General features: G+C 51.5%; 1 protein-coding gene across 1 annotated transcript; it reads left to right on the top strand.

Moving 5' to 3' along the window:
- The first annotated feature begins 4223 nt into the window (after positions 1-4223).
- On the top strand, positions 4224-8581 carry LOC124031441 (dolichyl-diphosphooligosaccharide--protein glycosyltransferase subunit 1-like). The gene is given in 11 exon segments (XM_046342677.1): positions 4224-4570; positions 4572-4601; positions 5214-5278; positions 5483-5789; positions 6110-6319; positions 6437-6629; positions 6748-6847; positions 6949-7087; positions 7346-7465; positions 7609-7854; positions 7942-8581. Coding segments are annotated over 11 exon segments (1809 nt in total). The 5' UTR covers positions 4224-4354; the 3' UTR covers positions 8125-8581.
- The last annotated feature ends 7734 nt before the right edge of the window (positions 8582-16315 follow it).

Genomic DNA, 16315 nt, shown 5'->3' with positions numbered 1-16315 from the left:
CAGATGTTCGTGAAGACACGCCCTAAACCCGGCCCTCTTTGTATTCTGGTTTATTTTCAGGTCTGTGCAATTAGGTATCATTGGGACGTCCGTACCCTCATTGAAGTTGAAATTTAAAATAGTTAGGGTAGAGGTTCGATTAGGGACGTCCCAAGGATCTCGGATAGCTCTGACCATTTTTTTCATCAACAACATTTGTTCAGACAGCTAGCTATAGGCATTGTGCAAGTTATTAAAATTAGAATTTGATCATGTTGTGTACTGAAGGCATCTGCCAAAAGGTCTGTATCTTTATGCAACTGCCTGCCTGGTTCTAGCAATGCACTAGATCTGTCCCCTCAATCTTTGTCAGAAATGGGATCATCCTGCATTCTCTTGGGCTTTTGTTGGAAGTGGGCATCTGTTCATAGTGGGGTTTATGCATGGTCTGCCTCTCAAGAGAGGGGGATATTGTTTTCCCTGTCACTCCCTGTATTCATTGTTCTGGAACTTTATGGCACAAGAGATCTGCTTGGCTTCTACTCTGATTGATATCCCTTCGTGGTTCAAAGTCCACTCCAACACCATTCTCAATGGAAGCTTCACTGAAAGTGTTTTGTTCTAAGAGTCATATGTAGGCTTAATTTGCATCCGGGAAATTGGCTGGCCCATGTGTCTAAACTAGAAAGTCAGCTAACTCATGGATTGACTTTCTTCAGTAGTATTTTTTGTTATTCACCTCTATGAAAACATAGCATAATGACTCACACTAAAGTATTCTGCTGCTCTGTCATTGGCTACATACTTTACTTGTATACATACTTTAAATTGCAGAGAAGAAACTAAAGTCAATGGGTGGTGCGTTTCGCAAGGAGTCTGGGTTGCCAGGCAAATGAAAATCCTCTGGCCGATTTAAACATGGGTCAATAAAGCTTGAGAGATAATCCATCTCTATTCTGGTCGTCTTCAACTAAAGTTAGTTGTAGCTAGCTACACACAGACCTAAAAGGTAAATCTGTCACTAAATGTGTCATGTGCTAGGTATTTTAACATTTAAAAAATTTTACACCATTTTTATTTATGTATTAATACTTAATCAGTCGCCTTCCTCAAATCAAGGGGATGATGCCACAATCTTTGTGAGAGGGAGGGTATCTGATTTCATTGGTACTTGTGGCATTTCATTCAGGATAAATGGAGTTAGCCTCGAGTTAGCCTGCTCCAGAGCAGGTAAGTTCTGAAGGATTCATTACCATAGAAATGTACCTGGCTAAAAGGTGACCCACTTTTATATGACCAGTTACCCTTACACTGTAAGATATGACAGTAGTCGATGCTTTGGTTTTGGTCGAGTCATGCGTCCTCCAAAACATGACCCGCCAAACCGAGCTTCTTGACACCCGTCTGCTTAACCTGGAAGCCAGCTGCACCAATGTGTCAGAGGAAACACCGTTCAACTGACGACCGAAGTCAGCCTGCAGGCACCCAGCCTGCCACAAGGAGTCGCTAGAGCGCGATGAGCCAATGGAACATCGGTCATGACCGGTTATGACACAGCCTGGTATCGAACCCGGGTCTGTAGCAAGCAACACTGAACAGCAACCACTGAAACATGCATGAGAGTAGCAGCTGTTCCGGACCACCGTGTGATCACCCTCTCTGTAGCCGATGTGAGTAAGACCTTTAAACAGGTCAACATTCACAAGGCCGCGGTGCCAGACGGATTACCAGGATGTGTACTCAGAGCATGTGTGGACAAACTGGTAAGTGTCTTCACTGACATTTTCAACCTCTCCCTGACCGAGTCTGTATTACCTACATGTTTCAAGCAGACCACCATAGTCCCTGTGCCCAAGAAAGTGAGGGTAACCTGCCTAAATGACTACCGTCATGTAGTCCGTCCTGTAAGAAGCTGTTAATAAGCCTTTTGGACCTAGACTTGGCACTCCGGAACCGTGCTGTAGAGAGTACAGTCTATGACTTGGGTGGCTGGAGTCTTTGACAAATTTTAGGGCCTTCCTCAGACACAGCCTGGTATAGAAGTCCTGGATGGCAGGAAGCTTGGCCCCAGTGATGTACTGGGCCGTACACACTACCCTCTGTAGTGCCTTGAAGTCGGAGGTCGAGCAGTTGCCAAACCAGGCAGTGATGCAACCAGTCAGGGTGTTCTCGATGATACAGCTGTAGAACCTTTTGAGGATCTGAGGACCCTTGCCAAATATTTTCAGTCTCCTTAGGGGGAATAGGCTTTGACGTGCCCTCTTCACAACTGTCTTAGTGTGTTTGGACCATGATAGTTTGTTGGTGATGTGGACACCAAGGAACTTGAAGCTCTCAACCTGCTCCACTACAGCCCCGTCAATGAGAATGGGGGCATGCTCGGTCCTCCTTTTCATGTAGTCCACAATCATGTCCTTTGTCTTAATCACGTTGAGTGAGAGGTTGTTGTCCTGGCACCACATAACCAGGTCTCTGACCTCCTCCCTGTAGGCTGTCTCATCGTTGTAGGTGATCAGGTCTACCACTGTTGTGTCATTGGCAAACTAGATGATGGTGCTGGAGTCGTGCCTGGCCATGCAATCATAAGTGAACAGGGAGTACAGGAGGGGACAGAGCACGCACCTCTGAGGGGCCCCTGTGTTGAGGATCAGTGTGGCAGATGTGTTGTTACCTACCCTTACTACCTGGGGGCAGCCCGTCAGGAAGTCCAGGATCCAGTTGCAGAGGGAGGTGTTTAATCTCAGGGTCCTTAGCTTAGTGATGAGCTTTGAGGACACTATGGTGTTGAACGCTGAGCTGTAGTCAATGAACAGCATTCTCACATACGTAGGTGTTCCTTTTGTCCAGGTAGGAAAGGGCCGTGGCCGTGTTGAGTGCAATAGAGATTGCATCATTTGTGGATCTATTGGGGTGGTATGCAAATTGGAGTGGGTCTAGGGATTCATGGATAATAGTGTTGATGTTAGCCATGACCAGCCTTTCAAAGCACTTCATGGCAACAGATATGAGTGCTATAGGTCAGTAGTCATTTAGGCAGATTACCTTAGTGTTTTGGGGCACAGGAACTATTGAGTGCGGTCTTAGTGCCACCATCGGTTTGTGGTGGTAAATAGACAGCTACGAAGATTATAGATGAAAACTCTCTTCGTTAACAGTGTGGTCTACAGCTTATCATGAGATACTATACCTTAGGCGAGCAAAACCTTGAGATTTCGTGCACCAGCTGTTGTTTACAAATATACATAGACCCCCACCCCTTGTATTACCAGAGGCCTCTGTTCTTATCCTGCCGAAAAAGTGTATAACCCGCCAGCTGTATGTTATTCATGTCGTCGTTCAGCCACGACTCGATGAAACATTAGATATTATAGTTTTTAATATCCCATGGGTAAGATATACGTGATTGTAGTTCGTCTATTTTACTATCCATTGATTGTACGTTGGCTAATAGGATTTACAAGTTACCCAGACCTTCATCCCCGATATCTCAAAGGTGATATATTCATCCCCAGTGTCTTCCGACTCGACTTTAAAGAACTACTTGGTAGCCTAGTGGTTAGAGCGTTGGGCCAGTTACCTAAATTGAATCCCCCGAACTGACATGGTAAAAATCTGTCGTTCTGCCCTTGAGCAAGGCAATTAACCCAGTGTTCCCTGGGCTCCGAAGACGTGGATGTTGATTATGGCAGCTCCCGCACCTTTCTGATTCAGAGGTTAAATGCTCAAATCACATTTCAGTTGAATGCATTCAGTTGTTCAACTGACAAGGTATCCCCCTTACTTAAGTCGTTTTTTGCGTATCTGTACTTTACTATCTAATTTTATTTTACAACTTTTACTTTTACTCCACTACATTCTTAAAGAAAATAATTTACTCTTTAATTTTTTTTTTACATACATTTTCCCTGACACCCGAAAGTACTCTTTATAGTATTTTTAAAAACAAATACTTTTACTCAAGTGGTATTTACCTGGTGACTTTTACTTGAGTTATTTTCTATTAAGGTATCTTCACTTTCACTCAAGTATGACAATTGAGTACTTTTTCCACCACTTCCACAATACAACACCTTCTGTCAGTGGCGAAATTACGCGTATGTTCTGAGAGGGTTGCTACTTCTGTGTCTGATCTACACAGCTCCTTTTGTGTGCAAGATTTTGAATTGCCAAGGACCTTTATTAGTTTTGATAACAGGGTAGAGACGTCTCCCTCTGCAGTATTTGTTCGGAACAGCATGACGTCAGTACGTGAGGACTGAACGAAACGTCATCCTTACGGCTGCAGCTTTGGTCCTGAAGTGGTGCGTGGCCTTTCTTCCTCTCTAGCTTCAACCTAACAATTAAGCAAATTATCTTTAAGTTTAATTTTATAACCATGGCGCGAAACATCCACTTCTTCGCCGCACCCATTTATCTGCTCCTTATCACTGTACTGTGTTATCGAGTGGCTGCGGACGGGCTGGTGAACGAGGAGGTGAAACGAACGGTGGACCTGAGCACGCACCTTGCTAAGATAACAGCAGAGATTCTTCTGTCAAATCAGGGAGACTCGGCGGTACATAACTTTATCTTGGCGGTAGAGCCCGACCTGGCCCCCCCACCTCGCTTATGTCGGTGCATCGGTAAGTGATTTCAGAATGAATTTGCTGTAGACCACATTTTGCCAGGTAGCTAGTTGGCTAACTAACATTAGCTAGTTAGCTAACATGAACATCTTTGTCCAGGTTCGCCCAGTCAAGGTAAGGAAGCTACAGTACTTAATCGCTAGTAAATGTCTAATTTTGTTAAATGGTGGATCTACCAAACTATGGAAGGGCCGTAGCAAAAAAAACATTTTAATAAGTACATTATATGATGGTGGTGTGGAACTGTTTGAATGGGCTAGCGGGTGCACTTCCGCAACACAACTTGTTCCGTCAGTGGCTAAATGACACGTATGCGCTGAGAGGGTAGCTACTTCCGTGTCTGATATGAACAGCCCCTTTTTGTGTGCAATGTCTTTGAATTGCCTAGGACCTTCATTTATGTCAGTTAGTAGGGGAAATAATTGTCTACCTAGCAACTGTCAGTGATTGTTTACACAATGATTGTTTTCCCGTGGGGAATAAACACTCACTCTACATTCACACCGTTGCATACTCACTCATTCCTGCCTGTAAATGAATACACCTCATGTCCAGTTGTAGTTGAATTGCAGCAGAATGGACAGACATGTAAACGTGTGTCTTTGCTAGGTGAAGGGTGATGAAGAGGAGGATGCCATGCTTGAGCTCAAGCAAACAACAATCCAAGGTCAAAGGTGAGAAGTTTATAATATATTGTGCATCCCTGTTCACTAAGGTAATATTGCATTATCCATTGTATGTCATTAGACTGTAAAGTTTGTAGATATGCACATTTTCACCATGTTAAACTTCACCCCTTTTTTTCCAGTGGAGTTTCTCTCACTGTTTTGGTTTGTCCCTTTGACCTGACCCCTCTCCTATCTGCAATCCTCTTACAGTGGGGAGTTTTACAAGGTGCAGTTACCCTCCAGTCTGGGTGTGGGTGCTAAGCTGCGGGTGAAGGTGGAGACTGTCCTGAGCCACATCCTGAGGCCCTTCCCCACCCACATCACCCAGGCTGAGCGTCAGCTGGTGGTGTTCCAGGGTAACCACTACCTGTACTCCCCCTACCCCACCCGCAGCCAGACCACCCGCGTCCGCCTTGCTTCTAAGACTGTGGAGAGCTACACCAAGCTGGGCAACCCCAGCAAGAGCGATGAAGCTATTGAGTATGGCCCCTTCCGTGATGTCGCCCCTTTCAGCGAGGTAAAGTGTCTCTTGAGGTCCCTGACTGGATTTGGGATGCATTTAATATTATTTTTATGTATATTGTCTGACTTTATTGAATAGATAGATAAAGAGGATGACAGTGGTGAAAGATGGACATTGTGTCAAAGGGCAGAATGCTGGATTCTAACCATACACATGTGTAGACGTGTGCTGGAGGCTCTGGCTGAGAACACTAGGCCATGTCCTTGAATGGTTTAAGCACTTTTGGGCCAGCTGAATAGCGGACATTGGCTTAGTGGAGTCATATTTGTTTTGGAAGCAAAAGGAGAAATGTATTTTTTTGTTCTTTTTTTTAGGATGCCATGAAGGTCCATTATGAGAACAACACACCCTTCCTCACCATTAGCAGCATCACCCGCATCATCGAAGTGTCCCATTGGGGAAACATTGCTGTGGAAGAGACCATTGACATGAGGCACACAGGTGCATTCCTGAAAGGGCCTTTCTCCCGTTATGACTACCAGCGTCAGTCTGACAGTGGCATCTCATCAGTTAAATCCTTTAAGGTGTGTTGATTTTTAAAGACTCCTTTATTGCCATGGATCTTGGGGCATTTTCAAATCATGCTCGCAGGAGGACTACTTAAGATTGTATAATAACTGCATCTCCTCACTCTCCCGAAGACCATCCTTCCTGCCTCAGCCCAGGATGTGTACTACCGGGATGAGATCGGCAACATATCCACCTCCCACCTACAGATTCTGGAAGAATCTGTGGAGGTGGAGGTTCGGCCCCGCTTCCCTCTGTTTGGTGGCTGGAAGACCCACTACATTATCGGCTACAATCTGCCCAGCTATGAGTACCTCTACACTCTGGGTGAGTTGAGTTGGCTAAATTACCATGACTATTAATAACAGGAAGTCTTTAAAGAGAAATGTCCCGAAAGCGGAAAAAATGATATGCTAATGCTTGAATTCATCCCGTTGGTTCTCAGGGGATCAGTATGCTCTGAAGATGAGGCTGGTTGACCATGTATATGATGACCAAGTCATCGACTCCCTCACTGTTAAACTCATACTGCCAGAAGGCGCCAGGTGAGCAAGCATGATGTTCATGTGCACACACTCCTTTTAGTGTCTGTGGAAATGGACAGATCTCCTGTTTCATTCTAATGATCCACATCTTTTCCTCTCAGGAACATCCATGTGGAAACCCCCTACCCCATTGACCGCATTCCAGACCAGCTGCACTACACCTACCTGGACACCTTTGGTCGACCTGTGCTGGTGGCTTCTAAGAACAATCTGGTGGAGCAGCACATCCAGGATATAGTGGTGAGCTGCTGAGGGAATTGGAGATTTTAGGGGGGAGGTTCTGGGGAGAAAGGAAGGCAGTTTATGTTTGTATGAATTAACCAGAGTATGCCATTACTACGACAGGATTGTTCTAAGCAGTCGCTCCAGAGATACACCACCATCTGCATGCTTTACATCTATAACCCTTGCAGAGAAAGTTTTAGATGCATTGTAAGATTAGGTCCCTCATTGATGGTGCAAGTTCCTCAGTGTCTCGCTCTCTCTCTCATCCCCCAGGTGCATTATACCTTCAATAAGATCCTGATGCTGCAGGAGCCTCTATTGGTGGTGGGGGCCTTCTACATCCTCTTCTTCACAGTCATCATCTACGTGCGCCTGGACTTCTCCATCACGAAGGTACTCCATCCTCAACATACTCTGCTGCTCTTATTATGAGGAACACTTTAACTCTCCTGTTATTACTCCCTTCTAAGTTCATCTTTTTTTTTTCCTGTATGCACTTCCTGACACTCCCCTTCTCTCTCCATCTTTTTATCCAGGACCCTGCTGCAGAGGTTCGTATGAAGGTGGCCTCCATCACAGAGCAGGTCCTGACTCTGGTCAACAAGCGTTTAGGGCTGTACCGCCACATGGATGAGGTGGTGAATCGCTATAAGCAATCCCGAGACACGGGGGCCCTGAACAGCGGCCGCAAGACCCTGGAGGCCGACCACCGCACCCTCACCAACGACATTAGCTCCCTGCAGGCCCGCCTCAAAACAGAGGGCTCCGACCTCGCAGATAAGGTGTGTGTGTATTCAATTGCGTGTACAGTATTTGTATCTACCTGTGTCTACACTGCTGAGCCTTACATTTCACTGTGTGTATTTCAGGTGGGTGAGGTGCAGAAGCTGGACGGCCAGGTGAAGGACCTGGTGGGTCGCTCCTGTCAAGAGGCTGAGCGCCTGGTGGCAGGCAAGGTGAAGAAGGAGGCCTACATCGACAACGAGAAGACCCTTGCTAGCAAGAGACTGGAGCTGGTGACGCGCATCGACAGTCTGCTGGACACCCTGTAAACGCCACAATACACACGTGATGGTGTGCAGTATACACACACGCTATACACACACACACAAAAGTGCTGCCCCAGCTACACATCTGTTGAACCGCCCTTGCACTCATTTATAATAAGGAACATCGACATTTTCACTCTTATACCCCGCAAGCTCAATGTCCATCCTCTGAGACCCAGACACGAAATAAACACACTCGCGCAAAGTAACCTGTAGGTGCATACAAACACTCGTGCCTTTGTGCCTCGCTAAAAACATGACGGCATTATGCTTAACACCACAGTGAGTGCTTGCGTCACACCTTATGTGGGAGAGTCTAGTGTGAGTTAAATTGCGCGGAAGAGTGTTGCTCAGAGTAAATGCAGCATTTTCATGTTTAAATTTGGAATCCTCTTGTATTGTTTAGTTTTCACCCTTTTTGTATGATTTTTGGAGATGAACAATAAATTGTTTTACTATGGATAGTCAAGTTACTCTGTAAGGGTTGTCTCATACATGTCTCATCTGTCCCATGTCTATACTCCCATAAGCCCTTCCAACCTGTGTGCTCCTCTAAAGGGGAAGTAAGTCATCATTGCCGGTGCCCCTGAAATAAGGGGGTCCATGTGAGTCAACAATCTCTCATTGTCTTTGTCATATTCTTTGCACTTACAAACCACAACCACAAGGAGCAATCCTTCCCCCTGGCCATTACATTTTGTATATTTGAACAATGTTGAAGCTCTGAAACCGTGTGGAGCCCAATTCAAAGGGTTACCGTCTTTATGTTAAGTTTCTAATTGTTCCTCTGTAGAATTTCTAACATTTGTATGATTTCTTGTTTTGTAATGGTATGTTTTCTTTGATTAGTAAATGCATGACAGGCCATGTGTGTGGGGAAGAGTATGTGGAAATCAAAGACATTGGTTGATAATGTAAGCAAACCTGTACCAGTAGTAAATTAAATGGGGGGAAAATAACCAAATTTGAAATAAATCTGGGAAAAAAATACACATTTGTGTTTTTATTTTAAATATAAAATGTGTTGAAACATTGTCTGACAGCAGTGTGAAAACCAAATGATTGATACACCTTTGAAACTCTTCAGGGAAGTAACCTAGTTCCACCGACTGAGGGCAATCTTGCTCTCAATATATTTTCCCACCTCTGGTGGTGACTGAATCATTCAGCTTTTGACTTTGGGAAGTGAGAGTACAATGTTCACAATCCATGTTATCTACAGTATCTATGGAGATGTGGTTTGCTGATTTTAAGTTCCTCATCAAGGATAATAATTGGATATATGATGAAGACATTTAAATAATGGCTCACGTGTCAATGAGTAAGCAAGAGTGCAATGGTGGGTTGAATTCTCTGTTACATTTAAAGATATCACATACTGAATGACATTGATTACATTTCCCTTCTCTCCACACTGGGAATTTGCATGAATTTCCAACACTGATGTATCACAGTGTGCACACCAGGCCTCAGGAGGTTGATCCAAACCTCTGGAGGAGTGGAAGACCTGCTTAAGTCTTCCAATTCAGAGAGAAGGACAAACAGGAGATGAGACACAGGTCATTCTAAGGTCGCTGCTTTCCCTTTAGGGTCATGAGAGGTTGGCTTAGTTCCATTTCCTGTGCCATAATAACAAAACTCATTCTGGTTGCCATGATAACATTAACTTATTGTATGTGCCATACAATAATCATTGTGAAAATACATATTGGAGGAAGGCAAAGACAATGTCTGTTAGCACTGATGTTCTGTGGTGTTAAAAGGCTCCACAATGGCGTTTTTGTTAGTGTTTGTGCTTCAGTGGAGATTTGGAGCTACAGGGCTGGGAGACCCTCTCATTCTCACACCAACAAACTGTACTGCAGACAGACTGTAGTAGACAAAGTTTCCCTCGCTTGTTTGCTATGTCAAACAAAATGACTGAGGTAATGTAATGCTTCTTACAGTCTAATGACACCATCACATCACAACTTGGTTATGAGATTGTCAGATATTGTATCCTACACCAGGTTGAGTATCATCTGTATACTTTAAACTACTATATACAGTGTTTTCTTGTAATAGCTTAGTGTAATTTACTGTGTGTGGTTGGTTGATACAGTTGAAGTCGGATGTTTACATACACTTAAGGTAGGAATCATTAAAACTTGTTTTTCAACCACCACAAATTTCTTGCTAAAAAACTATAGATTTGCAAGTCGGTTAGGACTTCTACTTTGTGCATGACACAAGTCATTTTTCCAACAATTGTTTACAGATTATTTGATTTATAATTCAATGTATCACAATTACCAATTACTCAATACTAATTGAGTGTATGTAAATGTCTGACCCACCGGGATTGTGATGACAGAAATAAAAGCTGAAATAAATCATTCTCTACTATTATCCTGACATTTCCCATTCTTAAAATAAAGTGGTGATCATAACTGACCTATGACGGATTTTTACTTGGATTAAATGTCAGGAATTGTGAAAAACAGAGTTTAAATGTATTTGGCTAAGGTGTATGTAAACTTCCGACTTCAACTGTATGTGGCTGGTAGAAGGAACAGATTTGTTAGAGATGTTCTTTTGAGTTCTGGCTCTGCCTTGCTTCAGCCTCTACTGGATGGTCGCACCAGGGCTGCGGTTGAGTTGTTGGCCAAAGTCGAGCAAAATTCTGTCTAAACCGGAATCTACGAACAGAACCGTATCCTGATGTGGCGAACAGTGAAAGATGAAACGCTGGTGCGTGCATAGGTGTGTGTGCGTGCTTAAGGGACACCATGTGGTTGTTATGTAACTTAAGCTATTGCAAGTAGGTTATTTCTCAGAACTGATGAATATTGGGAATTCAGAGGGCAAGAGCATGACGTGCTGGGGATTGATTATGTTGATCTCACCTGCAGCCCCCTTCTCCTAATCTCTTTCTCTCTCTCTCCCTCTCTTTCACGCATGCACACACACACCCTTCCGAAAGACCAGTCACTGTCAGAACAATATTATGAGCTGAAAACACTTCACAGCGCATGCTCATAAATCACTCCAACAGAGACACCATCCTCCCTGTCCCCATTTTATTACACACACACACACACACACACACACACACACACACACACACACACACACACACACACACACACACACACACACACACACACACACACACACACACACAATAAGGGAAGAGACAGAAGAGACAACATGCAGATTAGGAGGAAACTAATCCACACATCAAGTGCTTTAGGCCTCTGTACTCTGTGACGTTGATGGAATATTCTCCTAACCCTCAGATAACTGGACACATGAATGTTCATGCAACATCCCACGAAAGTGCCTAGAACAATGGGGTATTCTGGGAACATGGTAACCACATTCTGGGTAAATTCTGTTTGACATTAAGGGAATGTTCTAACTCTAGTGCCAAAACATGATAAATAGTTGCTAAAATACATTGAATGTTCCCAGAAATGACAGAAAACTGGACACTCAAACTTCAGGAGAACATTACGGTTAACATTATAAAAACATTCTATCTCCCTAGAATTGTTAGCTGGGTCTGTAAAGAATTGACTTTGGGCTACAAAGCAAAATAAATCAGGAAAATCCACATCATGCATCCTGGCAATAAACACACTCCCAGGTCTCTGCCTCCTGTTGTATTCAAAATCATTTACAAATATAGCATCCTATGCTAGAATCCGTAGCTTCGCAGTGGACAAATCCTGCATACCTTGGCTCCTCTTGACCTGGAAACAAACCGAGATGGAGAGATGACAACAGCAGCCTGTTTTCTGTGGACCTCTGTCCTCTGGCCTATGTGTCAGCCATTCCACAGTGACAGACAGACAGACAGACAGACAGACAGACAGACAGACAGACAGACAGACAGACAGACAGACAGACAGACAGACAGACAGACAGACAGACAGACAGACAGACAGACAGACAGACAGACAGACAGACAGACAGACAGACAGACCGACCCGACCGACCGACCGACCGACCGACCGACCGACCGACCGACCGACCCCGACCGACCGACCGACCGACCGACCGACCGACCGACCCGACCGACCGACCGACCGACCGACCGACCGACCGACCGACCGACCGACCGACCGACCGACCGACCCGACCGACCGACCGACCGACCGACCCGACCGACCGACCGACCGACCGACCCGACCGACCGACCGACCGACCGACCGACCGACCGACCGACCGACCGACCCGACCGACCGACCGACCGACCGACCGACCGACCGACCGACCGACCGACCGACCGACCGACCGACCGACCGACCGACCGACCGACCCGACCGACCCGACCGACCGACCGACCGACCGACCGACCGACCGACCGACCGACCGACCGACCGACCGACCGACCGACCGACCGACCGACCGACCGACCGACCGACGACCGACCGACCGACCGACCGACCGACCGACCGACCGACCGACCGACCGACCGACCGACCGACCGACCGACCGACCGACCGACCGACCGACCGACCGACCGACCGACCGACCGACCGACCGACCGACCGACCGACCGACCGACCGACCGACCGACCGACCGACCGACCGACCGACCGACCGACCGACCGACCGACCGACCGACCGACCGACCGACCGACCGACCGACCGACCCGACCGACCGACCGACCGACCGACCGACCGACCGACCGACCGACCGACGACCGACCGACCGACCGACCGACCGACCGACCCGACCGACCGACCGACCGACCGACCGACCGACCGACCGACCGACCGACCGACCGACCGACCGACCGACCGACCGACCCGACCGACCGACCGACCGACCGACCGACCGACCGACCGACCGACCGACCGACCGACCGATCGACCGACCCGACCGACCGACCGACCGACCGACCGACCGACCGACCGACCGACCGACCGACCGACCGACCGACCGACCGACCGACCCGACCGACCGACCGACCGACCGACCGACCGACCGACCGACCGACCGACCCGACCGACCGACCGACCGACCCGACCGACCGACCGACCGACCGACCGACCGACCGACCGACCGACCGACCGACCGACCGACCGACCGACCGACCGACCGACCGACCGACCGACCGACCGACCGACCGACCGACCGACCGACCGACCGACCCGACCGACCGACCGACCGACCGACCGACCGACCGACCGACCGACCGACCGACCGACCGACCGACCGACCGACCGACCGACCGACCGACCGACCGACCGACCGACCGACCGACCGACCGACCGACCGACCGACCGACCGACCGATCGATCGACCGACCGACCGACCGATCGACCGACCGACCGACCGACCGACCGACCGACCGACCGACCGACCGACCGACCGACCGACCGACCCGACCGACCGACCGACCGACCGACCGACCGACCGACCGACCGACCGACCCGACCGACCGACCGACCGACCGACCGACCGACCGACCGACCGACCGACCGACCGACCGACCGACCGACCGACCGACCCGACCGACCGACCGACCGACCGACCGACCGACCGACCGACCGACCGACCGACCGACCGACCGACCCGACCGATCGACCGACCGACCGACCGACCGACCGACCGACCGACCGACCGACCGACCGACCGACCGACCGACCGACCGACCGACCGACCCGACCGACCGACCGACCGACCGACCGACCGACCGACCGACCGACCGACCGACCGACCGACCGACCGACCGACCGACCGACCCGACCGACCGACCGACCGACCGACCGACCGACCGACCGACCGACCGACCGACCGACCGACCGACCGACCGACCGACCGACCGACCGACCGACCGACCGACCGACCGACCGACCGACCGACCCGACCGACCGACCGACCGACCGACCGACCGACCGACCGACCGACCGACCGACCGACCCGACCGACCGACCGACCGACCGACCGACCGACCGACCCGACCGACCGACCGACCCGACCCGACCGACCGACCGACCGACCGACCGACCGACCGACCGACCGACCGACCGACCGACCGACCGACCGACCGACCGACCGACCGACCGACCGACCGACGACCGACCGACCGACCGACCGACCGACCGACCGACCGACCGACCGACCGACCGACCGACCGACCGACCGACCGACCGACCGACCGACCGACCGACCGACCGACCGACCCGACCGACCGACCGACCGACCGACCGACCGACCGACCGACCGACCGACCGACCGACCGACCGACCGACCGACCGACCGACCGACCGACCGACCCGACCGACCGACCGACCGACCCGACCGACCGACCGACCCGACCGACCGACCGACCGACCGACCGACCGACCGACCGACCGACCCGACCGACCGACCGACCGACCGACCGACCGACCCGACCGACCGACCGACCGACCGACCGACCGACCGACCGACCGACCGACCGACCGACCGACCGACCGACCGACCGACCGACCGACCGACCGACCGACCGACCGACCGACCGACCGACCGACCGACCGACCGACCGACCGACCGACCGACCCGACCCGACCGACCGACCGACCGACCGACCGACCGACCCGACCGACCGACCGACCGATCGACCGACCGACCGACCGACCGACGACCGACCGACCGACCGACCGACCGACCGACCGACCGACCGACCGACCCCGACCGACCCCGACCGACCCGACCCGACCGACCGACCGACCGACCGACCGACCGACCGACCGACCGACCGACCGACCGACCGACCGACCGACCGACCGACCGACCGACCGACCGACCGACCGACCGACCGACCGACCGACCGACCGACCGACCGACCGACCGACCGACCGACCGACCGACCGACCGACCGACCGACCGACCGACCGACCGACCGACCGACCCGACCGACCGACCGACCGACCGACCGACCGACCGACCGACCGACCGACCGACCGACCGACCGACCGACCGACGACCGATCGACCGACCGACCCGACCGACCCGACCGACCGACCGACCGACCGACCGACCGACCGACCGACCGACCGACCGACCGACCCGACCCGACCCGACCGACCGACCGACGACCGACCGACCGACCGACCGACCGACCGACCGACCGACCGACCGACCGACCGACCGACCCGACCGACGATCGACCGACCGACCGATCGACCGACCGACCGACCGACCGACCGACCGACCGACCCGACCGACCGACCCGACCGACCGACCGACCCGACCGACCCGACCGACCGACCGACCGACCCGACCGACCGACCGACCGACCGACGACCCGACCGACCGACCGACCGACCGACCGACCGACCGACCGACCGACCGACCGACCGACCGACCGACCGACCGACCGACCGACCGACCGACCCGACCGACCGACCGACCGACCGACCGACCGACCGACCGACCGACCGACCGACCGACCCGACCCGACCGACCGACCGACCGACCGACCGACCGACCGACCGACCGACCCGACCGACCGACCCGACCGACCGACCGACCGACCGACCGACCGACCGACCGACCGACCCGACCGACCGACCGACCGACCGACCCGACCGACCGACCGACCGACCGACCGACCGACCGACCGACCGACCGACGACCCGACCCGACCGACCCGACCGACCGACCGACCGACCGACCGACCGACCCCGACCGACGACCGACCCGACCGACCGACCGACCCGACCGACCCGACCGACCGACCGACCGACCGACCGACCGACCGACCCGACCGACCGACCGACCCGACCGACCGACCGACCGACCGACCGACGACCGACCGACCGACCGACCGACCGACCGACAGACAGACAGACAGACAGACAGACAGACAGACAGACAGACAGACAGACAGACAGACAGACAGACAGACAGACAGACAGACAGACAGACAGACAGAGGAGGGGAAGGTAACAGGGAGAGATTGGAAGATCGCTGGAAAGGTTGTGTTCGTCTGACTTCAAACAGAGGATTGTGTTGCGGGTGTGGAGAGACACATTCTTGTCAGGGGTCGGTGGGGTGGACGGAGGGAGGGTTGAGGGGATGGAGAAAAAGGTGGAAGGGAGACAGAAATAGGAAAAGATCATTGAGAATGTTGTCGTTGCGTCCATCTACTGCATATACAGTTGAAGTCGGAAGTTTACATACACTTTAGCCAAATACATTTCAACTCAATTTTTC

The sequence above is a fragment of the Oncorhynchus gorbuscha genome, linkage group LG03 (assembly GCF_021184085.1).
Source record: "Oncorhynchus gorbuscha isolate QuinsamMale2020 ecotype Even-year linkage group LG03, OgorEven_v1.0, whole genome shotgun sequence".
Taxonomy (NCBI): Eukaryota; Metazoa; Chordata; class Actinopteri; order Salmoniformes; family Salmonidae; genus Oncorhynchus; species Oncorhynchus gorbuscha.
This window is presented reverse-complemented; position numbering and strand designations above follow the sequence as displayed.